The 25,401-nt window shown below is 40.2% G+C and overlaps 4 protein-coding genes and 1 pseudogene across 4 annotated transcripts; 4 read left to right on the top strand and 1 right to left on the bottom strand.

Moving 5' to 3' along the window:
- Nucleotides 1-1,290: 1,290 nt before the first annotated feature.
- LOC111325681 (uncharacterized) lies at nucleotides 1,291-4,194 on the top strand. The gene is given in 4 exon segments (XM_088752857.1): nucleotides 1,291-2,077; nucleotides 2,196-3,051; nucleotides 3,053-3,203; nucleotides 3,205-4,194. Coding segments are annotated over 4 exon segments (2,691 nt in total). The 3' UTR covers nucleotides 4,102-4,194.
- A 487-nt stretch (nucleotides 4,195-4,681) lies between these two features.
- On the top strand, nucleotides 4,682-5,377 carry LOC148734960 (uncharacterized). The gene has a single exon (XM_088752856.1). It carries the CDS (start codon nucleotides 4,682-4,684, stop codon nucleotides 5,375-5,377), a length of 696 nt encoding a protein of 231 aa, XP_088608982.1.
- Nucleotides 5,378-8,182: 2,805 nt separating this feature from the next.
- On the top strand, nucleotides 8,183-11,859 carry LOC148734959 (uncharacterized; annotated as a pseudogene).
- A 2,844-nt stretch (nucleotides 11,860-14,703) lies between these two features.
- On the top strand, nucleotides 14,704-16,878 carry LOC148734958 (uncharacterized). The gene is made up of 3 exons (XM_088752855.1): nucleotides 14,704-14,960; nucleotides 15,286-15,426; nucleotides 15,557-16,878. Exons 1-3 carry the CDS (start codon nucleotides 14,933-14,935, stop codon nucleotides 16,876-16,878), a joined length of 1,491 nt encoding a protein of 496 aa, XP_088608981.1. The 5' UTR covers nucleotides 14,704-14,932.
- LOC148734957 (uncharacterized) lies at nucleotides 16,789-19,656 on the bottom strand. Its single transcript, XM_088754889.1, has 4 exons — nucleotides 19,351-19,656; nucleotides 18,875-19,047; nucleotides 18,555-18,718; nucleotides 16,789-18,218 (listed from the first exon to the last, which is right to left on the bottom strand). The coding sequence occupies exons 1-4, from the start codon at nucleotides 19,376-19,378 to the stop codon at nucleotides 17,039-17,041; spliced, it is 1,545 nt and encodes a 514-aa protein (XP_088611015.1). The 5' UTR covers nucleotides 19,379-19,656; the 3' UTR covers nucleotides 16,789-17,038.
- Between the last annotated feature and the right edge of the window lie 5,745 nt (nucleotides 19,657-25,401).

Genomic DNA, 25,401 nt, shown 5'->3' with positions numbered 1-25,401 from the left:
TTGTAAATTAATACTCCCCGCGTCCAAGATGATAGAGACAAATGGCCAACCTCATATTCGGAGGAATGGGATCTTCACAAACTACATCACGCTCTAAGTCATGTCTAATCCGGTTAAGAATGAACTGAAACGGTCCCTTTGAAACACGTAAAGTTTGTTTAAGCTGTTTTTCACTATAGGTGTTCCAAACCGTGTTCCACCAGGCACGGTTTCTTTGGAAACGCTGGCATGATCATAATACAGTAACTTGTTGGCTCTCGTTAAAGGAAACCAGAGGAAGAATAAATGCAGAAACTTTAAAAAGTAATCCTCTCCTTGCAATAACAGTATTCAATATGGACTGTTGCATTCGTCTGCGCTGCCTTCTGGTATTTAAAATTGTCTTAAACAAACCAAACTTCTCGCGCTCTTCGTTAAGGTTTCCCTCCGCCATTTTGGATGGGGCAATACTGCTGGATGGATGGTTTGTTTTGTCTTTAGAATTTGGCGCGACTTCATTAGGTTTGACATTTGAAACCGCTGCCGTGCTATCACCATGCCACTGCCAAGTCAAATTCATTCGAGTTCGACATGGCAGCAGCACGACGTTTGGTATAGGCTTTAGTTGTTTTACTTGGAGACTTTAACGGTCATTACGATCCTGCTATTCCTTGAGCCTGCAGTGACTTTGGCTCTCTACTGTGCCATTGGATGGAGTGCAATAATCTGTTTCAAGTGATTAGTGAACCAACTCACATCACACCTACAGGCTCTACTTTGCTTCACCTCGTAATAACTAACTGTCCAGGTTTCTTTGTCCACTCTGGCACATTAAGTCCTCCATCTAATTGCGACCATTGTAATGTATTCACCAACTTGAGTTTTTACATTTCAAAACACAAATATTATACGCATACAGTCTGGGATAAGTGGCATCAAATTACGATTGGAATGGTTGCATAAATGGGTGATTATGAAGAAGAGCTCCCTGAAAAACCTGTCAGCTGACTGTCGGTCAACTGTCGGCCAACCGATTACCGACAGGTTACCAACAGGCTACCGACAGCTAACCGACAGGCTGCTGCGTGTGAAAACACACAGTAAACATGACCCAGAAGGGTGATTTTCCACTGGCTGAGTGGAACGAAATAAGTGGAAAATGTTTTTCTCACACACCGCTGGGGCCTGGGGATGGGTTAAGGTCATGTGAGGTGTAAGGCGGTCAGTTGTTTTTTGTTGACCGCCATTGCTTGACCTTTTTCTGCGAAAGTGCATGTATTATTTACATTTGTTACGAATAGTTAGTAAAGCATGCCGAAGGAAACTAGACGTTTGAAGAGGAGTTCTCGGGCGGTTAGGCGACTTGAGCCATACAACAAAAGCCCTAGTCAGCGAGGTAATAGTCGATCAAGTCAAGGATCAAGGCACGAAAGGCCGGAGCGCGAGGACCCTCCAAACCGAACCGAGGAACCGCCAAGTTGGGCAAAGGAGCTGTTGCGGCAGCAGAAACTGTATACGAGAGAGTTAAAGCAGCTGAAGAACGAGATTGATGATGCGAAGCTTCGAAAACATGGCAAACTGAGCGATCCGGAGCCGGAGTTTCGCTTCGAGGGAAACAAAAAGCAGTACAAACTTAATCGCGACGTCTTGGATAAAATTGACAGGGCTAGGAATACGAGTGATGATGAGTCTAGGTCCGAGCTCCTCGAAGAAGGTCAGCAACTTCTTTTAGAACGGAATAAGCACATTTGTCTCACCGATAAATATGGGTGAGACACGGTGGAATGTTATGCAGCCGAGCCGCTTGCTAGTGATTCTGGCGACGAAAAACGGATAAAAAAGGCCATCAAAGAAAGCAAGCAACTCAGGGAGGAGAAACGAAAGGCAGCTGCAGCAAAGTGGAAACCGAAGAAGTCGCCCCTACCACGAGGAGTTGATGGGTCGAAACGTGTGGTTGAAAAAACCCATAACTTCCAAACGGCGGGAATGTCGTCCAACGTGGCACGTGACCCCAAGCAGTTGTGTTTTCGCTGCGGTCGAAACGGCCATTACGCCCGGGATTGCCGTGCATCAGTCGCAAGTGGAAGTCCAGGATGGGGCCAGAACAATGGGCAATCATCTGTAAGTCAACAGTGATGCCCTGAACTTCCCCCTAGAAGAGAGTGTATATAGAGGATATCTTGAGTTCGAGAATGTTGATTTTGCTTGTCCCACAGTTGTGAAAGGCAGATTGAAGGAGAATATTTCGTTTTGGCAGAACATTGGGGCTAGCAGGTGGGTGCTGCGTGTCCTTCAAGAAGGCTATAGCTTACCATTTATTTCCCTTCCTCAGGAGGCAATTTTCAGGAACCATCCCAGTGCTGTCGAGGATAATGTTTTTGTTTGCTCTGAGATTTCAAAGTTACTGTTGTCTGGTGCTGTAGTTGAGGTGAAAAGTGAGGACTTGGTGGTATGCAACCCACTGGGCGTTGTGAGGAACTCTGCACAAAAACGCCGCCTAATAGTGGACTTGCGTTATGTCAACCAGTTCCTGAGGTCATGCAAATTTAAGTACGATGACATTCGCACAGCAGCAGACTTATTTCATGAAGGCGATTGGTTTTTTAAATTTGATTATAAAAGTGGTTATCATCACATCGAAATATTTCCTCAGCATTGCAAATACCTCGGATTTTCCTTATTCTACAAGGGGCAGCTAAGGTTTTTTAAATTCACGGTCCTTCCATTTCGCTTATCGACTGGTCCTTACCTCTTCACCAAGATCCAGAGAGCACTCGTGAAACACTGGAGGGGTAAAGGCTTCAGATTGTTTACATATCTGGACGATGGAGCAGGTGCAGACCAGGACCGAGGTGAGGCAGTCAGGTTGTCAGCAGAGGTTAGGAGGGATGTTTTGTTGAGTGGCTTCGTCACCAATGAAGAGAAGAGTCAGTGGGAGCCAGTACAATGTGGTGAACTTCTGGGCTTTATAATGGATTTGCGATCTGGAACTTTCCAGGTTCCACCAAGGAGGGTTGATGCTTTGAAACAATTGATGAATGATACTATAGCTAAGAAATTTGTGGTTTCAGCATGACAAGTTCACTGGTTCACTGGTTTCCATGGGTCTTGCCTTGGGCCCTGTAGCACGACTCTGGACTAGGGCACTCTACAGGGACATATGTCAGACAGTTCACTGGGACATACCTTTCTTGATATCTCCGGAGAGTCAAGCTGAGGTCCAGTTCTTTTTGGAAAGTTAATTTTGACACTGGTGGTTATCCTATACGGTCCCCTAGTCCGAAGGTAGAGGTTATTACTTACTCAGATGCAAGTGGGCAAGGTTGGGGTGGTTTTGCAGTGCAGTTGAGTGACAAGGTAGCCAGGGGCAGCTGGTCCCGTGAGGAAAGTGAAAAGAGTTCTACGTTTAGAGAGGTGACTGCCATCAGGCGTGTGCTGCAATCTTTTGCAGATGAAGTCAGGGGTAAAGATGTGCTCCATCGCACCGACAACAGGAATGCAGAAATTGTTTTGTCAGTGGGAAGCCGCATCAAGGAGCTGCACATGGAGGCTGTAGCAGTTTACAGGTTGTGCCGGGAACTTGGCATGCGCTTAACAGTTGAGTGGGTTAGCAGAGATGAGAACACGAGAGCAGACGAGCTGTCAAGGTTGGAGGATTCTAATGACTGTATGTTAGACCCAGCTTGCTTTGATTACATTGACGCCTTGTGGGGTCCCCACACCATTGATAGGTTTGCTAGCCTGAAGACGAAGCAGTTGGAGAGGTACTGCAGCAGGTATCATAACCCAGGTTGTGTGGCAGCGGATGCATTTACAGTTTCTTGGTCTCATGAAGTTAACTGGCTTTTTCCTCCTCCATACCTGGTTCCACGTGTGTTGAGGCACATGTCAGCAGGAAGGGAGAATGGCACCTTGATAGTTCCTGAGTGGCGTTCAGCAAGTTGGTGGCCACTTCTGGTGGAGAAGAGTGGGAGCTGGAAGTCCTTCATTAGCCAGTCCATGCAGATTCAACCATACGAAGGGATCTTCCTATCAGGATCAGCAGCTAGTGACATTTTCACAACGGGCGTTCCTTCCTTCTCCATTCTGGCACTCAAACTTTGTTTTGACGGCATATGCTGAACATTCCTCTCGGTGAAACTACTATGATGAAGTCTGTTTTGGACCTCGTTTTCAGCTCTCGCGATCTTGAGCCAGCCAACATTGTCGTGTGGGAGTTGGATAGATGATGTGGCTCATGACTGGTCAGTTGTTGTTTTGACAAGACAGCACGTTTGTGATCATGCTCTGGATTGACAGCCGCTAAATGTGAATACTACTGTGACTAGCAGTTTGTTGCCGTTATGGCAGAGCCGCCCCCAGCCGTCTTGGCCTAAGGGGTATTGCTAACACTGGTTAGCGGTGTATGCTGGCTGTATGTTAAGGTGGATGTCTGTAAAGTTTTTTCGCACGCTCTGTTTGCTGTTTTGGCAAAGTAGCCCATAGCCGCGTTGGCCAAAGGGGAACATCATTCTAGTACTGGTTGCCAGCGTGCATGTGTTGGCTAGTTTGTAAAGCCTTATAAGTCTTGCTGTTTGGGCATGTTTTAATGAGTGTTGTGGAGGTGATGATGTACGCAGTGTTTTACTCGGTACATTCTCTTTCAGTTTCCAGCCCTGTCCCGGAGGGTGTTAACTTATCTGGCTGGTTACGTGGGGAGACTATGACTCATCCTAGACTGAAGTATCTTGCGAAGTCTCTACCAGCAATCCTGATCCAGGACAGAGCACCGAAGACAGTCAGCACTTATGTCCGTGCTTATGAAGCGTGGCGAACATGGGCCGTCCAATGTGAGGCCACTCCCCTACCAGCAGATCCTACAGTGTTTTCCTTGTATTTGGTACATCTTATCCAGCAGGACCGTTCAGTCTCCTGTATTAACTCTGCTATCTATGGAGCTAGCTGGGTCCATAAGAAGAGCGGCTATCAGCAACTGAGTGACCATCCTCTCATACAGCAGGTGGCGGAGGCCGGAAGAAGGATCCTTATTAAGCCCCCAAATCGCAGGAGGCCTCTGGAAGACAGCCATGTTAAGAGTGCTATCCCTCACCTCGAGCAAAGCCCTTTGTCTGATATCCAGGTAGCTGCTTTGTTCGCTTTGGGTTTCTTCGGCTTCCTTCGCTGGGACGATCTGAGTCGATTGACTGTGGACAATCTTCAGTTTGAGGATTCTCATCTTGCCATGTTTCTCACACAGAGGAAGAATGATCAGTTTCGCCAAGGCTCGTGGGTTTTCATAGCTCGCAGCGATTCATCACCTTGCCCGGTTGCAGTGGTTGAGAAGTTTCTGAGGGTAGGCAATCACATGACAGGAAGTTGCGGCTATTCAGGCGGGTGTTGTCCACAAAGAAGGGAATGAAGCTTAGGATAGATCCTACGTCATATAGCCGGGCAGCTGAGTTGATTAAGGCCGAGCTGCGGAAGGAAAGGCTAGATCCTGCCTTGTATGGAATTCATAGTCTGCGAGTGGGAGGCGCTACAACCGCAGCAGCTTTTGGGGTCCCTGAGCGTCTGTTCCAGAGGCAGGGCGGTTGGTGTAGCGACAAGGCACGGAATAACTATATTGAGGAGTCTTTGGAGTCCCTGCTTCTGGTTACCAGGACAATTCAAGACCAAACCTCATGAATTATAGGCGTGATCCCAAGCTGTTCAGAACCTTTTTTGTACTTATGAACTGATTTTTGCATTATCTAGTGCCCTTATGAGACTGTTTGACTTTGGCAAGGCTTGCTACTTGCACATTATGTTCCATTCTGTAACCCTTGTGGATTTTGTGTTTGGAAATAGTATTTCTTTTAGTTTTTCACTCTATGCTTTGTGCCGTTGCGGTGGTTGGCTTGACATGGCTCCCAGGGGTGTGTGAGAAGGGTGATTTTCCACTGGCTGAGTGGAACGAAATAAGTGGAAAATGTTTTTCTCACACACCGCTCGGGCCTGAGGATGGGTTAAGGTCATGTGATGTGTAAGGCGGTCAGTTGTTTTTTGTTGACCGCCATTGCTTGACCTTCCCACCCACCCACCCAAGAGTTTTTTCAGTTGTTCATTACACTTCTAAACGATTTTAGATTTTGTCTCGATTCTTAACTAGTTCATGTTTTGAAACTCCATGTATACTTGTAAAATTTGATAGCTGTTATTGTGTGAATAAAGGTCAGGCTTGCGGTGGTTGGCTTGACATGGCTCCCAGGGGTGTGTGAGAAACGATAATAGTCCCGATAAACACAAGTCAAGCTTAGCCTACTGATTGATCGATGGTAAAAAGATTTCTTTCCTAGACGATTAACCAGCAGGACAATCAATATAATAAGGTTTAAAAGTGATTTAATCCAAACCTCAGAAATCCAAGGGGAAAGAAAGCTACTTTGGAAGCTTCTCAGTCGTGTCGCTGAACTCCACATACAACGTGGAGTCCAGTCAGGCCCTTATGATACATCGTGTATGTATCAGTGATGTTTACCTTTTGACTAACAAAGTTCTCTAGTTTTGCAGGTTCGGACACATAAGCTTTTGGATGACTTTGCGTTCCTCTCAAGAAAAAGAAAGTGATTTATATACCGAGAGTTTTGTCTTAATTAATAAGTATCTTTCATAGTCCGATAATTTGACTTGAATGCTCAGATATGCGCATCCAGTCCCCCTCCAATTACTAGTCAATTGGAGGGGGACTAGGACCTAGATACACATTTCAAAATGGCAGACAAATAACTCATAGCGACATCATAGTTAACACACTGAAAATTTGGCTGTTCTTGGTGGTGTTCGCGTTAAGATTGGTTTCTACAACAACTGTACATACTAAAGTTTCCCATACAGTACACAGTGTATCTTTTCAATTCACTTTTATGGATAAATAAGGTAAAGTTTACGACACGTTTTAATGGACAACACAGGAAAAAAGTTCTCTGGTTCTTGTGGTTCTTATACTATCTGACTTCACATAATATAACTCTTAGTCACGGTAATTGTGTGGTTCTCGTGGCTCTCGTGGTTCTATTGGTTCTCTTGGTTCTCGTGGTTCTCGTGGTTCTTGTGGTTCTCTTGGTTCTCTTGGTTTTCTTGGTTCTCGTGGTTCTCGTGGTTCTCTTGGTTCTCCTGGTTCTCGTGGTTCTCTTGGTTCTCTTGGTTCTCTTGGTTCTTGTGGTTCTCTTGTCAATCAATCAATCAATCAATCATTTTATTTAGTAATGCAGGTTGTAAGGAAGGGGGCAGCCATAAGGCAGATGTGGACCTACAAAGAACTAATAAAATGTAAAACTAAAATAATTCATAAAGTCACCCTATGGTATTTAAATATTCAATATGAATCATTGTAATAAAGTTCATTAGCAAACAAGTCACGAATTAATTAAAAAGTTTACATGCAATGTAATAAAACTTAAAAATATGCAAAATCTCTGTCTTTCATAGCAGTCATAGGTGCTTCAAAAGAGAAGCTATTTATGTTCTGTGAGAGCTTACGTAAAATATTTTTAAAACTGTCTTTTTGAATGTTCACATTAAAATTTGCCAGCCTAGCAATAAAATTCCAGATTACAGGTCCTCTGTATTGTGCTGATTCCTTTCCCACTTTGTAGTTCACTCTAGGGATATCAACCTGTAACCCTCCTGTACGTGATGGTCGGTTGCGTAACTTCAAATTAAAAGGGGCATATAAGATTTTATCGTTTAAAACATCGTGCATCAGAAGAAGGAGTCTTCTTTTATATATGTAAGAAATTGGCAACCAATTTAACTCTTCACGCTTGGAAATTTTTCCCTCGATTTGGGCCACTTGAATGTCCCACTCTCACCAGTCCTTTTTGTCGAAATCTTGCGCGGCCATTTCGCTGTAGTGTGATTAGCATAAATTTGCCGGGAATTTCTGCTTCTGAAGGGAAACTGGTAATAGCTATTAAATTTTGCCGCTCAAATTCGATTTTTTCGAAGAACAAGCTTTGTTTTGGTACCCTGCTTGCCTTGAAAGTTACAGTTTTTGTATAAAGTCTAGCTTAGACTTAAGACTGTCTTCGCTGCGAGTTCTCCAGTTGTAATTCTGAATTAATCAACATCGTAAAAGGTTTAGTTGAACTCCTCTGGGCTCATTTCGCAGCAAAGGAAACCATAGTTCCCTAGAAGAGCTATTTATCTGTTGTATTGAGTAATAAATGGTTTGAAATTGCGAGTGCGTTTACATGAAATTTTGTCTCTAAAACTGCCTATTTTGGTATTGTATCTTTAGAGTGAGGCAGGGTGCACCGCAAATCCCATGCCTTGAATTACAGATATGGGAAGTAAGAAGAAATCACCTCGAAGGTCAGTCCAGTGCTCTCAGAAACGTAGATTTCCACTCGGGGAATTGTCAAGACAGAGAGCCAACCTCCGCGATACATATTTGTCCAAAAATAAGGAGCTGTGTGCGTTGAGAAAGAAAGTAAAACGTCTCCAAGGGAAGGGCGAAAATGTGCAAGAGTGCATCAAACAACTTGAACAAACAACAGTTGAAGCACGTCCGAGTGCATTTGAAATTTCGAAAAACGCTTCCACCAGGCAAAAAAGGGATCCCACAGAACTTTGTAATGAGGGAAAACTGAACTTACCGAGACGAAGCGGTCAAAGAAGGCAACTAGAAAACTTGATTGCTGCCACAGAGATACATGGTGGCACAGTGGAGAACAGAGCTCCTGCCTTAGAAGGTATGGTGTCTACCGTCCTTAAATATGGTAAGATTTCTGATTTGACCAAATACTTCTGCTCATCCAGGAAAATGAAAAAGGCAGCACTTGTAGAAATAAAGAGGGAGGTACAAGAATATGAAAATAGTGATGAAAATTTCATTCGCTCACTTTCACTTCTCTATGCTGGGGGAATAATTGGAAAACTAAAATATGAGCAAGCAAGGTCTGCACTTGTTTTGAAGCACACCGGAAAGACCACGAAGAAAGGGAACCCCTCAAAGGAAAGGATTAAGTTTGGTTTCGGGCTTCCTATTCCAAGGCCACTTGCTTACAAACAATTGATGCATAAAATTGCAGAAATTGACATTGGAGAACTTATTTCTGTAAGAGACACCTTATGTGCTAACTTACCTCTAGATGAGAAAGTTGTTGGTGTGTACAGAGATTTGGAAACAATGCTTCTCTCCCTCAGTAAATTTTACCTTGAATCAGATCCATTAAGAAAGGAAAGTGAAAAACTGACCTGGTTCAGTGAGAAAGGAGCTTTTAAAGTGGCTATCGGTGGTGACGGTGCACCCTTTGGCAAATGGGATGAGTCCATGTCCTGGCTTGTAAGCTTCCTTAATGTGGGTGCTAGAGTTGCCAGCCCAAATGACAACTTCCTGCTTTTTGGTGCAAACTGTAAAGAAGATCATCCTGCAGTGAAGCTATTTACGAAGGAGTTGTCATCCAAAATAGCAGAAATTGAAAAGAAAACGTATATATGCAAGTAACATTTTCATTTGAGCTGGTTCCTTCTAACATGAAATTTCTTGCTTTCATTAATGGAGAGCTTAACAATGCTGCAACTTATTTTTCAAGCTTTGCAAATGTATCAAAAGAAGACTGCACCAAATTAGATGGCAAATTTGGAACAACCCTAGAATGTAATTGGAAGCCTTGGCCATACAAAAAAAGACTGGACATTGCTAAGCAGGTTGCAAAATTCAAAAGTAAGCTTCCCTCTACCCTTGCAAAGTCCACCCAGAGAACCAAGGTGTCACAGTTCATTGCATATAAGAAGTCAAGACAAGAATTTGAGCCACTAATAGGTGAACTGTGTGATAAAGAACTTGTTGAGCCCCTCCATTTAAAAAATAATGGAGTACAACATTTGCATTCAATGCTTTTGGACTTGGCAATTTCTTCAAGTAAGCTCCCTGTCAAAATTAGCAGCTTATCAGATCTACCCACAACAAGTGCAATTTCAAGATATTTGAAAGCACTAAAGTGTGATGTTAAAGCTGGGCGTTTAGAGAAACAACTGGGGAAGTGGATGCTGGAGGACAGGTCAAAAGACAAGGGATTTTCCTATAGACTAACCGGGAAAGACTCTAAGCTTGTGTTACATGGTTTCATGTATTTGGTGAATGCAATCAAGGGAGATTCAGAGGACCCCAAATTACTCATGAAGCTTATGTACATTGTTTATATAGCACTCAAGCTGAGGGACTGTGCTTCAATTTTCTCCATGTATCATGTAACCCCTCAAGTTGTCCAAGAACTGCCAAACTTATGCCATGAGTACTTCAAAGCAGTAGCTCTTTTCATTGGCTCAGTATCAGGTACTGTCTGGAGTATTGGCCACTTAGTTTCTTCTCACACTCAGCGGGTGTTTGAAAAATATGGAACTGGACTGGGTGTTAACACAATGCAAGGACGAGAAGCTAAGCATGTTCAGATTTCTAGTTATGCCAAAAGCAGTCTTTTCAAAGAGCGCTGGCCTCAAGTTTTCCGGCATGACTACATCAGTAAACTTTGGCTTCCCCTTCGCCAGCCATCACTTTTAACATACCATAAGGCACGAGACAGTCTAATCCCTAATCATGTTACCACAGATCCACAACACTTTTCCTCCTGTGGGTTTTCCAAAGCTGTCTGCAATGACAAATGTTACTATTGTGGTCATCCATTCATGGCTGAGATCAAGAAGTCTGTTGCTGAGAGAAAACCAACAAAAGAGTGCTTGAAGTACCTGTCTTAATCAGTTTTACAGTAACTGTAACAAAAAGTAAGAAGGTTGTACAAATGCAAGTAACACAAGTAGTTTGGCCCTTTATTCCTTAAATAATAATCAAATTTCTAACATTGTCAAGCTCAGACAACTGGTGGAAGTGAAAAGTTACATTGATCAACTACCAAATTCTTACACTTTATACTAAAATAGCTGTGGAAGTCATTACAGATAATTTATATTTTAAGGGGACTGGAAGGGATGTTTCTGTTTGAATTCTGACTCCATGTAAAAAACAAACAAAAAAAACAAAGAACCTTCCCCACAATAAAATTAAATGTTAAAAAATTCAAAATTATTCATCATGAACTAATACTCTTCAATGTAAACATGTTACTAAAATCATGTGTGTATCTGAGACATATGTATTTATACCTTACACATGCAAATCATTTGGGTATTTCATAGTAACCCAACTCTTAGTTATACATCAGTGAAAACAATATTGTTTGATTTATAGAAGTAAATTTCAAGGTGATATTATAGGGTTCTATCTTTTTTTTATATTATAGAGATATATAAAGAACTATTGAGAATTGAATTATTAAAGAAAAAATGGCTGAGCAATTCCAAGTATCACTTCATCTATTCAGTGTTGACTGATTCCGTGGCAATTCCAGTATCCATAGTAAAATTTTGCCCTCAAAATCTCTTCTTTGGCATTATAGACCATTGTTCCCTTCTTCTCATCATTGATGATAAGCTTTGCTTCTCCTTTTCCTTCACCAAGCTGCTTCTTAAACCCGCCACAATCTTCGAATTGGTTGAACAGGAGACATAATCTTCTCAGGCTTGAAAATTGTATTACCACTGACCCTGGTTTTTCTTCAACTTCCAACCCATATCTTGTTCTACCAAGAATCTCCCTATGCAGGAGATTGAAGACCTCTTGTGGCATGGGAAGGTCAAAGATAACCAACCAGGGATGCAATTTGCTCATCTTTGAGCTTAGACGGCGATTTATTGCAGTCTTTGCGCGAATCATGCTTCGTTGTAGCATAGGATATAGCTCGCCGACGTTGTATTTGGGTCTCTCACGAAGACCTCCAAACTTCGCTTTGACAACCGCTTCAGCTAACTGATTTAGTTCATAAAATGTTTTGTCTAAATCCCTTAGTTTGTACGCATTTGAAATTCGCCACTCAAATTTTGATTTCTCGCGCTTCAGTGCTTCTTTTATTGAAATAATTAATTCGCCTTTGGTGACTTCAGATTGATCCGCCATCTTAGAATTTGCATAACTAGACCTCAGATCTCCCGCGGTCAAAATTAAAGTTGGCCCAATTTCGAGCTATAATTTCCAAGCGTGCTTCAACACTTTTATCCTGATGGATAACTCGTGCAGCTCTTGCATGAATAGGGTTTAAGGATTCCATAATAGAATAATTGCAGTTTCCCCACACCACGATACCATATGATACCGCAGGTACAATAGATTTAAAGTAAATTTCCTCCAGCGCTTTCACAGGAAGCTTCTTCATTCTTTTTAATGCGCCCACTTTCTGTGCAAAAGATTTTTTTACATGGTCCACATGCAATGCCCATGTAAGCCTATTGTCAATGATTACTCCCAAACAAGTAGTGTTATTAACAACATTAATAAAATTATTTCCGAAGCATATTGGAGGAGCAGGACCAATGAAGCCCGATTTGCTAAGGATCATAACTTCAGACTTTACAGGATGAATACAGAGTTTATTCATTGTACTCCAAAGTAGAAGTTGCTCGAGAATGTTATTTAATTGTGAGCAGACCTGATCAAAGTTCTTCCCCACACAATATAATGTTTTATCATCTGCATACATGAACGAGTCTCCAGATGTAATAGCATTAGGGAGGTCATATAACGTAGATAGTATAAAGCCCAGGAGGGATCCTTGGGGAACACCATATTTCACTTCATCCAAGTTAGAAAAGTGGTCATTTACCACAGTGTATTGAAATCTGTCTTTCAAATAATCCATCAGCCACTCATAGAGATTCCCACTTAATCCAATGGCTTGGAGTTTTAATGACAAGATGTTGTGTGAGATGCTATCAAAAGCTTTCTTAAAGTCAATAAATATTGCACCCACAATTAAAACTTTTATCCATATTCATCTTCCAGGTATCTGTCATTTTTAGTAACATGCCTTCTGATGATAGTCCTTTTGTAAAGCCCCACTGTGAAGGACTTTTTAGAGAGGAGTTACTTAGGTGCTCATCAATTATATTACAGACCTGATGTTCCAGTAATTTACTTGGGATACACAGCAAGGATATAGGTCTATAGTTGGCAATGTCAGTTCTATTTCCCTTTTTAAAGACAGGGGTAACCTTTGCTCTTTTCCATGAAATGGGAACAGTTCTTGTGGCAAAGCTGCACTTGAAGATATTTTCCAAGCCATTAATAATTGCAGGGCCGGCTAGAGAAATAATTGTACTTGATATACCATCAGGGCCTGCTGCTTTGTTGCTTTTGATATTCTTAAGACTTTTGAAAATATTTACAGAGTCCAGAACCAAAGAGTTGCAGGAAGATGCTGAGACTCTATAAATATGTTGTATATCGGTTTGGTTTGGGATGTTAGGGAGGTTTTCTGCGACATCTCTGCCAATATTTACAAAATATTGGTTAAATAAGTCAGCCTTCATGTCATCATCTGAAACCTCCAAGCTGTTTTCATCTTTGACTGGTCCAATTCTGGAGGACTTCTGGCTACCAGATATGCTATGTATAATTTTCCAGAACATACTTGAGTTATTGGCTTTATCAAACTTTTCCTTCCAATATTGAGTTTCTGCAGATCTTAATAAAGCAGTGACTTGATTTTGAGCGGATTTATATTCCTCCCAGTATTGCTTGGTACTTAACATACCATCACAGAGTTTTAAGAGTTTATACCGCTTATTCATGGCTTTACATATTTCACTATTCATCCATGGGAGTGAATGCCATCTAATTATAACTAGGCGTTTTGCAACATGGCGATCAACAGCATCTTTAAACATTGTTTCCCAGGCCCATGTAATGTCGTCTATTTCATCAAAAATAGAACAAATCCACCATGGTGCGGTTTCAAGGTCGTTCTGAAGAGATTTTGAGTCTTACTTAACTCCTTTGAAGTTCTTGACGTATTTTATTACTGGAGGGGAATTGCGTGACTTTGCCAACTTAAATGAAATGTAAATAAATTTGTGGTCGGCGATGCAGAAATCTCTTGGTTCTCGTGGTTCTCGTGGTTCTCTTGGTTCTCTTGGTTCTCGTGGTTCTCGTGGTTCTCGTGGTTCTCTTGGTTCTCTTGGTTCTCTTGGTTCTCTTGGTTCTCGTGGTTCTCCTGGTTCCAGTGGCTCTCATGGTTCTCGTGGTTACACGCATTTCTGGTCAAAGCGGAAGTTAAAGCGGAAGTCAAAGCGATCTTCGTTAGCGGTATCTCCTATAATTAGTCAGAGATCGAGTGAGTGTTGAACGGGTAGACAAAAATGGTAGTTTTATCACAAGAAATGGAGTGTTTTACCAAAGTTGTGTGTCTTTTAGTGGCTTTTAACATCTTGGGCTGCTCCTACGCCAACAACATGCCCATTTCGGACAAAAGTTACAGATTTATACAGCTTGTTTTGAGCATTCATTCACTTGAATCTAGTGCGAATTTAATATGGTTGCAACATGGTGTGGTTATCAGGGGTGATCAAAGAAGGCCAACATCTGGTAATCCTGCAGATTACGTGGCACCTGATGTCATACTTTGGGATCCATGAAGTGTTTCTTCAAATTTGACCTTATGCTGTCCCAATTGCCTCGAATATTCTGGAATGAATCAGTCACTAAGAGCTGCAAGATGAAAGGACGGGAGAACAAAATGTGATGAACCACGTCGCCTTTACGGTTTAACAAACAATGTATTATTAGTTAGTAGAGTACATGTTTTTGACTGGAGACACCAAATAATAGGCTCTTTGCAGGACTTAATCACGTGCTTGGATACCACATAGCAATGCATTGCTGGTGAGCAAGCAAACCAGCGTCCCGCTCATTGTACTGTACAAGAATTGATCAACTCAAGCGAAGCGAACTTTGACTGTTTGGTTGAAAACATCCCAAACGCTTGTTGTTTAAGGACGCAAAACGAATTTTATTGTGACTTTTGTTTGATTGTGCTTGAATTCTGCCTGATTACCTTCGCTCTTGGAGAAAAAGCTCTGCGGAAGCCCTAATATACGACAAGACATGGCCGCTTCTTTAGGGCCGAGTGACGGTGAGTTTCTTTGTTTACAGTCGTACTTCAATCTTATAACCTAACATCGTTCGATACAGAAAATCATCATCAGTGTTAAGAATTATATTTGCTTGAATCCAGAAGATTATGATCTACATTTCCGATTTTCCGTGAACACGACTAGTGTTGTTTACATTCTCGCTCGCTATATTAGTCTTGGATATTACTGACTCATGATAATAAATTGTTCGTTTTATCTTGTGTTAACGATACAAAACGAAGTTTTACGCCATTCTTTATTCTAGAAGGTTCACATTGAATTGGAGGTGATATCTCTATGTACCACTCTATTTCTTTCCTCTAGCTGTCTCTGCCAACCTGTCAGCATTTCCTGACCTTACAATTTCTGAGGTTGAAGCGTATGCCCAGAAAGAATCTGGCTGCAGGCACACAATAAAAGGCTATAAGTTTTTCGCTGAACCTGGATATTTACACGATGTGAAAGGTGAGTTTTCATGTAGTAAGAATATAAATTGTGAATACACACACACGTTCCTCTTTGAAAGTTGTCTAGTTGTTGATGTCTTTTTAATTCATACTCTCGACCTGAGATGTGTTTTTTCCTCTCTTTACAGTATCTTACGAGCAGGGTTCTGCCAACATTACTGCCAAGTGCCATCGGTCAATGAGAAAGAGTGAACTCCCTCATCAACTCTACGTAATTGTTGTAGTTGACTCAAAAGCCATTTCTGGAAAGTGCTCTTGTGTGGCAGGCCTTGGGGGCTATTGCAATCATGTTGTTGGCCTCCTGTATTATTTGGCACATTGCAAGCAACTGGGCTTTTCTTCTCTTCCAGACGACTTAACATGTACGAGCATGAAAGAGAGGTGGAGCATTCCAAGAGAACGCAAAATTGGAAATCAAGAAGTCCAAAGTGTCTTGGTCAAGAAACCACGGCCTGGGGCTAACTATGACCGATATATAAAAAACACTCTGTATTCACCAGCCAGGCAATACAGAGTACTTGATGAGAGCCACTACAACAGTGTTGAGCCAAAACCACTCATAGCAACAATAGCTCCTAGAGTTAATGCTCCTTTACAACTGGTATCTACCAAATTTGGTCATGCTGTGAAGGGAAGTGTAATATCCTATCAACAGAAGCTATCTGAGGAGTACTTGATAAACAACTACTCCTGTACCTCTTTCCCAGAGTTGCCTCTTCCAAGTGCTGAGATGCGATTTGAAAATGATGTGTCTATGTGTCTCCAGCAAGACAAGCTTACTTCATTGGGTGTGTTGAGTCTCTCCAGGCAAACTGCCATTGAAGTGGAGGAAAAAACAAGGGCACAAAGTCAGAGTGGTCTTTGGACAATGTTAAGGAACAAAAGGATCACAACTAGTAAATTTGGACAAGTTGCCAAAAGAAAAAGCAACTTCAACAACCTAGTTAGGCAAATTAACCCATCAAGACATGTGGTTACAGCACCTATGCAGAGAGGCTTAGATTTGGAACCCCAGGCTGCATTTATTTATGCCAGCAAAGCCAAGCAAAACCAAGTGAATCTCTTCCCATCAGGGCTGGTGATAAATCCAAAATGTCCATGGTTGGGATGCACCCCTGACCGCAAAGTGTTTGATTTGGGTGTTGAAGAGCAAGGCCTTTCACCTTTTGGCCTTTTGGAGATAAAGGTTGTTAAAGAAGGTGCAACTGACTTTGAGAATGTGGCCTATCTTACAAAGGACAACGATTCCAATGTCCTCAAGCTTAAAAGAAATCATGACTATCATTATCAGGTCCAATGTCAGTTGGCATTAACTGGCCTTGAGTGGTGTGATTTTTTCAGTTACATCAACGACACTACCTTTTTCTGTGAAAGAATTATGTTTGATCCCATCTTTTTTCAAACTGCAAAAGACAGAGTTGATTATTTTTTCTTTACCTATTTCCTGTGAAGTTCACAGTAACCATTACAATAACAGCTGTATTTATTGCTATGAATTTCCTTGTTATAAAGTTCACACAATGTGAGTACACAGTCAGTGCAACCTAATATGTACAAATTCTTTATTTAATGATTCCTGGCTATGATTGAATTTATTATATACTGAACATTTAGTTGTTAGTGGTATCACTCTCATCTGTGTCTTTGATCAGTGCACCTTGAAAGTTAGTCAACAAACAGGCAACTGTATACAGTTGATTGACAGATCCCAGTATAGACAATGAGATGTCAGAGTAAAATATATGAAATTCCTTTATCCTTCTTATTGCACGTTCCACATGGATTCTTACTTTTGCAATAGTTTTTGTTTCCAAAACATCCTGGGCTGAAAATTGAGTTTGATTCTGAAGAAAGGGTAGCAAATTCAAAGACACTTGTTTACTGCTTAAAAGATCTTCAATATCAAATCCCTTATCTGCCATGACACTGTCATGTGCCTCCAGAAGATCCAAAATGCCAGAACAGCGAGTTATTTCTTTGTCTGATATCGAACCAGTGTACAGGCTAGAAACAAATGTGATAGCCCCATGAGGAACAATCCCAATTAAACCTTTTAAAGTAGTGCTAGACTTGTACGATGAATACAACTGAGACTGTAATAGCAATGAAGAAGGGGTTTGGACATAAATTTCAGTGCAGTCAATGATGACACGTGTCGATGGATACAGCTCTTTGAAGCTATCTGGCATAAGTTTATTAATGCACTCTCTAGTTGGCCATATTGGCTGATTGCCAAGAAAGTACAAAAAATTGGCCCAAGTTGTTATTTTTGTACTCACACTAGAAACATGCAAACTAAAACGCTGGGCAAAGTCCAGTTCAAATAAACCAAGCTTCAATCGAACACAAAATAAAAAAAGCTCATCTATCAGTTGCATCTTGCGTACTCCTGGCCTGTTTGCACCTATTCCTGAAGCATACACATAAACCATTGTTTCTGCAGTTGGTTTAACAAGTTCAAAAAATAGCTTAAAGTGATCATAAGTTGGAAAACCTGTGTAAAATCTCACAAGAGCATTATCTTTAGAGAACCTTTCCAGGCCAAATCGACTAATCTTAAGATTTGCCTCTAATTCTTGAATTTTTGCCTCTGATGACTCCTTTGTGGCAGCAGCAGCCTCCTTGAGTACTCTCATCTCGGCCTCCTTTTTTTGCACTTCTAACTGAGTTATTTTCAGCTGCTCCATTAGGCTCTGAATCTCACTCCTTGCAGCCTGATAATCTAGCTCTAGTTGGGATGGTGCTTTAGGTGGCTCAGGCTCTACATCACTCTTGTCTGTTTGTGTCTCACTAAAGGGAAGAAGTTTAATAAACATATAAATGATGTAGACATACAGAGAAAGAAATCAGGGGCTGTTGATACAAAGGGTCTAAAGGAAAGTGGAGCCACAGAGGGTCATTCTCTTCAGAGTGAGTCATTGGCTACAAACACAAGCAAAATGAGGCTTTTGTAGAGATTTTCTTCTATTATTATTACTACTAAATTTTTGTCATTTTTATTAGCATTATTATCATTATTATTATTATTTTTATCCTTATTATTATTATTATTATTATTATCATAACTATTACTGTTATTACTATACCCATATGTCAATGCGTTCTGTCTGCAATTGATATTATTACCTTTCAACATGTCTTACAATCTTTCTTCTTTGGGTCGTTCTAGCTGACCAATTGAAGACAGACGGGACAGAATCTTTTTTCAAATTCCGTCGACCAGCCCGGTCAGGGGGCAGAAAATCTTCCTCTGCAAAATGTGCAGAGCAAACCCTGGTGCCTTCAGTGAGCTAGAAAAAAATAAGATATTAAAGCTAAAAAATTGCATGCAATCCAAGAGAAACATAATTATAAGTAACACGTAGATAACCAGGCAAATTGAATGACAGTACATTGAGTGAAATTTCACAAGTACTACTATTCAGGGGGTTGTAGTTAGCACCTACCTTAAAGTTGTCACCAATGTCTCGTCTAATTTTTACGATCCAGTTTGCTCTGAGTTGATCGTCTTTCTTAGGAAAACGATGAAAAGACAACGAGCTGTTGTAACGGGAGTCATTGTTACATTGTGGAACACAACAATGCAACGCAGAACCTCGTTTTTTCTTCTTGACAGGTTCTAAAACAGAACAAAATGTTGTTCTCAGTTTTGTGTTCGCAATTGGTTGGAGAAAAGATTATGATAACGAAATACCACGGTGAGAATTTAGCCACTCACTTACGGCAAAAATGAAAGCGAGCGAGAATGTGAACACTAGTTGTGTTCAACGAACTTAAAAGAATTCAACACGCAAAATCAGAAATAGAGATCATAATGTTCTGGATTCAAGCAAATCTAATTCCTAACACTAAAAACCGTTTTCTGTATCGAACAACGTTACATTTCTAAGACTAAAATATGTCTATTAACAAGGAAACTCACCGTCACTCGTTCCCGAAGGATCGGCCATATCTTGTCTTATATTTGAGCTTTCGCCTGGCTTTTACTCCCAGAGCAAAGGTAAATCAGGCGAACTTCAAGTCCAGTGAAACTGAAGTCACAATAAATCTCGTTTGTTCTTTTACAACTAGCTTTAGGGATATTTTCGACCAAAAAGTCAAAGTTCGCTTTGCTTGAGTTGATCAATTCTTGTACAGTACAATGAGCGGGACGCTGGTTTGCTTGCTCACCAGCAATGCGTTGCTATGTGGTAACCAAGCACGTGACTAAGTCCTGCAAAGAGCCTATTGCCCATGATCCTTCTGTTTTGTCACAAGTTAAAGGTATATTGCCTATTCCACTCGCCTTATTTCACAACGCTATAGTGACGAGAGAACTGCATAGCTTTATAATCTCTCAGCCAAACGCTGGGTTAACGATAAGTGAAATTCAAACTCTCTGGCTACAGACAATGTATGATGCCTGTGGTTGACGAAGGGAAGCTTATGTCTCTGCATGGAACAAAAATTCAAACATTAGTCTTTTTTTTCCCAGATTTTGACCAAAGATTTCAACGACCGGGTCAGAAGATCATAGCCTCTTGCATAGCCAGGAATTACTTTGAGAAGGAGCATCTATATACAAAGAGAATGTGTCAAATGACAGCCAGAAAGTGGTTAAGTTGTGATCATACGTTTAAAGTCTCTGCAAATATTGGATTTTGGTTTAATAAGAGATGGGTGAAGCTATATGATACATTATTTATTATCCTTAATGAGTAGGAAAATGTGTTAAGCTGGAAGCTGTGTAAAGGAGCCAAGTTTTCATCTATTGAAAATGTTTTGCAACTCATAAAAGACAGGCTAGATAAACAGGGACAAACACCAACAATTTTCTTTTTAGATAATTGCTGTTCCTGGCGTGCAAAGTTGTTTAAGATATTTCCTGACGTAACTCTTAAATTGGACCCTTTTCATGCAATACGAAGAGTTCTAAAGAACATCCCTAAAAAGAAAGGTTGTACTGAAACAATTACGCAGCTTCGAAGGAAAATGATACTCTCTTTAAGGCAACTTTTCCGTGATACGAAGGATAGGGGTGAACAGAGAACAATGGACACCCCTTGACCAGAAGTTATCCTAGAAAATATTGAGATTTTTATGAGGCAGTGGAGCAAAGCTGAAATAGATTCCATTCCATTGTTGTCATCTAGTGCAGTAAAAGAGATTAATAACCTGCAACATCATGTCATCAAAGACTGTTTGTCTGGAATACCAACATCTGGAGGGACAAACAGAAATGAAGCAATACACAAAAGTTTAAACACGTCTCTGAAATGGTCCAGGATTGGCCTAGAATTGGCTCTTGTATTTTTGGGGTTATTATTTTACAAATGGAATGAAAGGAAAATATCTGGCAAGCTTACCAACAAGAGGAAAAAAGTTACTTATATTCAACCAGTGGAAACTTACAGGGTGATGATTGAGGATTCCACAACTGATGAGCAGTTTGGTGGCTCTCTAACTATTCAGGAGAATGCTGAAGCTGCAGACTGTGAGTTTGGGGAAAACTTGTCAGACATCGATGAAGCTATTAATTGTATTAACTATTTACTAGAAGAACATTCAGATACTTCAAGTGATGATGACAGTCTCTCATTGGATGACCAGAACTGTGATATAAGTGATGATGAGGACTGTATTAATTATCTTAACAATGCAGAAATTGCCAATGCTATACAGAAAGCATCAAACTTTAGTTGTTTAAGTAAACACCTGGAAGGTATCAAGAGTGAGGCATCTTTTTCACGAAGTGCTAATGATCTGATACACTTTCAAAATGCTCTTTGTCTCTTATCTACTGTTACAAATAAAGCTCAGTACAGTGGAACAGATCTTGACGAATTTCTTCATTTAAACAATTTGCAACGAATCAAAATTCCTGGTGACAGAAATTCTTTTTTTGTGCCTTTAGCATTTATGATACAGCAACAGTTGGCAAAATGCACTTTAAATGTGGAGGCAAAGGCACATATGGAATATTTAGGTTTAGTCAAAGGTGCTAACACAGATGTTAAACAAATGGCTATGGCACTACAACAAACCACTGTGAATGAGTGGCTGGCCAATCCCTCTTCTTATAAGCCTTTCCTCACTTCACACAAGATTATGAAGCAGAAGCAAATGCCTTTTTACAAGATGGCCATTTTGCATCAGAACTTGGAAATTCTATGCCACTTGCAGCATCTAATGCATTGCGCATTTCACTTGTGGTCTTCACAGGAATGTTAAACTTCCCAGTTTTGCCAATTTGCCCAAGAGATAGGACTCAAAGTGACAATCCGATATATCTTGCTTATGACATGCGCTTTGCTGGCCTTTATGATGGCATTGAGCAGCAAACTACTGTACAGCAAGATGAGAGGCAGCAGAGAAGTACATCTCCTCAGAGTGGTAACCAGCATCAAGTAACATGCAGGTGTGGACAAGGAGCAAAAAAAAAAAAAAAAACAGGAAGCATTTCCTGTCATGAATATAAGAGTGGCTGCAATTGTTTTCAGAATGTGATGGGGTGTAGTGCATACTATCAGTGTATAAACTGCAATAATCCTAGAGGCAAGAAGGTACGATCAGGCTCTGCGCCAATTACATGTTCAGCGCAAAAGTGGCGACATCATAACAGTTCAACAGAAGGGTTAAGTGGAAAATCATTTACTGAATTCAAAGCAGGTGGAACAATGACAGTACACTGGACACTCTTTGAAGAGCTTGTTTTGATGGAGCTTTTAGTTGCCCTTTAAGCAAGTGACAAGCTTGAAACAGAGGTCCTTTACAAAGAATATAATCATGTGGTTGACACTGTTAGGCCAACAGCTATAAAAGACTGTTTGGGCAAGAAAACAGAAAGACAAGTGGCTCATAAGCTCTCAAAATTGTCAAGTGGCCAAAAAGTATTTGCAGCATTAATGAAGGAACAAATTCGGCTCAATCAGGGTGAGTGAATGATGTGAGTCTAAAGCCAGTTTTTATGCAGAATAACATATAGTTGGTGAAATGTCTTTTTTGTCTTAATTAAAAATTTAGTTAGTTGTAGTAACACTTACCTCACATGGATATATTTCAATTTTAAAGGATAAGCTATTACAGTGCGATAAACATTTACTTTGTTATCACCTCAAATTAAGTTTTGCCACAAACAGCAAGTAAGGAGCTTACATTCACTCTAAGAGTCCCCTGTTTGTATCTCAAGGGTGGTTACTAGATGAGACCAGTACAACTCTAAACACTAGTTAGATTCAGATGATAATATGTAGTGTTTACATGGGACTGCTGTGTACACTGGGTCTTGACTGGTTTGCATAGCCAAAATTAAAAGTTTTGCTTTTTGTAAATCATTTTTAGTTGTGTCTAGTAACTAGAACCCTGTTCATGCATAAATGCATAAAAAAGGTCAGCTTAAATTAAGTTTTCAATACCATTTTCAATGTCATCAGAAGATGAACATGTGCCAAATAGTTTTTCTTTGTAAATCAAAATTTACCTTGAGCCTCTGACACGAGAAACAAACTGTTGAGCTTCTTATTTTGTTTACTCTACAGGGACAGTTCATTTTTGCATCAGGTAGGGGGATGGGGCTGGTGGGCTAGTTGGTTCTTATAGTTTGCTAAAATAAAATTGATATGGTTTAACAAGAATGTTGTGTTAATGAATCTTGCATCTTTAAAGTGCGGGAGATAGATATAGTTAAGGACACCTTGTTTGATATGAATTGTTTAAGAAACAAGTGATGCCAAATTGCATCTCTTGGTTGTGAGGACTAAAGGTGTCATGCTTCCTTACTAGAGTAATGATTTGTGTAATGGTTTGTGAAGGTAATACAAGTACAAAATAACAGAAGCCCAGTTCCTTGTCGGTCATTGTAGCTCCTTGTCGGTCATTGTAGCTCATTGTAGGTCATTCTAAATCATTGTGGATCATTTTAGGTCATTCCTTGTTAGCACAGTAGCTCATTGTGGGTCATTGGTCAATCCTTGTTTTAGCAACTACGTGTAAAAAATTCTCTTGGTGTTTTTCCCTGGTAATGACATGCGAGACATGCGACAACATTTCCAGTGTGCATTCCAATTGTCACAAATTGTCACCCAATAGTATTCTGAAGGTGGTTGTAGGTGGTTGTAGGTGGTTTTAGGTGCTGGTTGTAGGTGGTTGTAGATGGTTGTAGGTGGTTGTAGATGGTTGTAGGTGGTGGTTGTAGGTGGTTCTAAGTGGTTGTAGGTGGTTTTAGGTGGTTTTAGATGGTTTTAGGTGGTGGTTGTAGGTGGTTGTAGGTGGTTGTAGGTGGTTTTAGGTCATTCCTAATTACGTAAAGATATCAGAAAAGAATACATGAAACAAACAAAAGATGACTAGAAACAATATTAGTTTACTGCGTCATAGCAAAGTTAAGGTGGCTAAAAACAGTAATATTTCAGTGAGAAGCCTGGGCTCGAGCATGCAATTAAGCACTAATCATCACACAATCAGCTGAGGAGTCCTGAGAAAGCCCCCAAGAGTTCAAGTTTGCAAAGCTCACAACAAACATGGTGGAATAAAGCCTATGTTTCCACCTAGTTCAATGAGGTGTTTGCCATATCACTTGTTTTTATATTCAAAAACAGCCATTCTTCAGGCAATTCCAAATGAAAGAAAACATTCTTTTAAACTGCTGTGCTGGAATGTAAACGAAAATTGCGATTGATGTCAGTTGATGCTGTGAACGATTGCACCAGCTATCAATCTAAAAAACAGCATGAAAAAAATTCTCTTAAAGTGTTCCTTGTTCCTTTTACTAGGCCAGTCTCGGCTTCAGGTATTTCTAGTACTCTTCTTCTACCACTTCTGCTAACAGCAACAATAAAAAGCTGCAACACTATTTGTAGGTATTTTGGTTTATTTGCATGGAATTGCGGGCTTTACTGAGCAGCAGACTGCCTTGAATGCGTGCACAACGTGGGAATCTTGCAAAGTTGAGATTTTTTATTCAGTCGCAGAACACACGCTAAAAGTTACTTATCCACAAAGCTAATATCTCAAAAACTGATTCAGTGACCCTAATTTTTGAATGCAAAAAAGATTTGTCAGCAAAGGCATAATGCATGTGGAAATTTTTGACAAAAGCTGTGGAGTGGTATTTTTCCAATATTGAAATTTCCATTTTTTTTAATTGTTAGCAAAATCTACTATGCAGAATTTTTTCTAATTTTCCCCGTTTCTTCTTGTGTGTGTAATAAAAAGATTTTTATAAAAGCAATTGCATTGTATGGAGTCACCAACTTACTTTTTAAGATAGATGCAATTGATGGCAAAAAGAGGGTCAAGTTTCACATTTGCTATGCATCAGAACAGTACTACCTTAATATCATAACTTAAACAGAACAAAATGTACAGTGGAGAGTTACCTTACAAAAAAAATTGCACAGCCATTTAAAACTGTGCAGTTCCAAGCCTGAAAAATTGCACCTAGCTCCAAAATTCTCCAAAAAACAGAAAACTGTTTTGAGCTACCTTAAGATGGTATGACACACCTTGAGATGAAAATAAAGAGATTGAGTATTTGGACACTAACAGACATCAATATAATTACTCAATAATCAATAAGATGAATGAGTAATCAGTAAGTAATTGGGTGAGAGCAATGAGAAATTGATAAGCAATAAAAACCCAAGAATTTTGTGGCCTATTGATTTCTCACTGATATCACTGATTTTTTTAAGTGTTTGTTTTTTCTGAACCTCTCGTTTTCTGTTAACAACAGATGTCAGTTAGACAACTGCAATATTAACTAGCTCCTATTCAGTTACACAAAATATTATGGTTTGATGCTGTAAGATTACACTGAATAATCAATGAAATAAATATTAAGTAATTGATGATTGACTGACAGTTTGGTGTCCCAATTTGAATAGTCATCCATAACTCACTGGCAAAAATCAGTGTCTAATCAGCTGATAAGACATTATAATATTATTTTCTTATGACAATTACAGATATCATTGAAAATAAAAAGTGATTTAAA

This window comes from Stylophora pistillata, chromosome 3 (genome assembly GCF_964205215.1).
Source record: "Stylophora pistillata chromosome 3, jaStyPist1.2, whole genome shotgun sequence".
NCBI lineage: Eukaryota > Metazoa > Cnidaria > Anthozoa > Scleractinia > Pocilloporidae > Stylophora > Stylophora pistillata.
Note: the sequence above shows the minus strand (reverse complement) of the source record. Positions and strands in the feature narration are given on the sequence as shown.

Excerpts from the sequence above, each read along its gene's own strand:
- LOC148734957 (XM_088754889.1), bottom strand. The coding sequence starts at position 19,378 with ATGGCCGATCCTTCGGGAACGAGTGACG. Across the intron at positions 19,048-19,350 it reads TCCTTCGGGAACGAGTGACG|AACCTGTCAAGAAGAAAAAA; the intron begins GTGAGTTTCCTT and ends GTTCTGTTTTAG. Across the intron at positions 18,219-18,554 it reads ATTGTAAGACATGTTGAAAG|TGAGACACAAACAGACAAGA; the intron begins GTAATAATATCA and ends TCTTCCCTTTAG.
- LOC148734958 (XM_088752855.1), top strand. The coding sequence starts at position 14,933 with ATGGCCGCTTCTTTAGGGCCGAGTGACG. Across the intron at positions 14,961-15,285 it reads TTCTTTAGGGCCGAGTGACG|CTGTCTCTGCCAACCTGTCA; the intron begins GTGAGTTTCTTT and ends TCTTTCCTCTAG. Across the intron at positions 15,427-15,556 it reads ATATTTACACGATGTGAAAG|TATCTTACGAGCAGGGTTCT; the intron begins GTGAGTTTTCAT and ends CTCTCTTTACAG.
- LOC148734960 (XM_088752856.1), top strand. The coding sequence starts at position 4,682 with ATGACTCATCCTAGACTGAAGTATCTTGCGAAGTCTCTACCAGCAATC.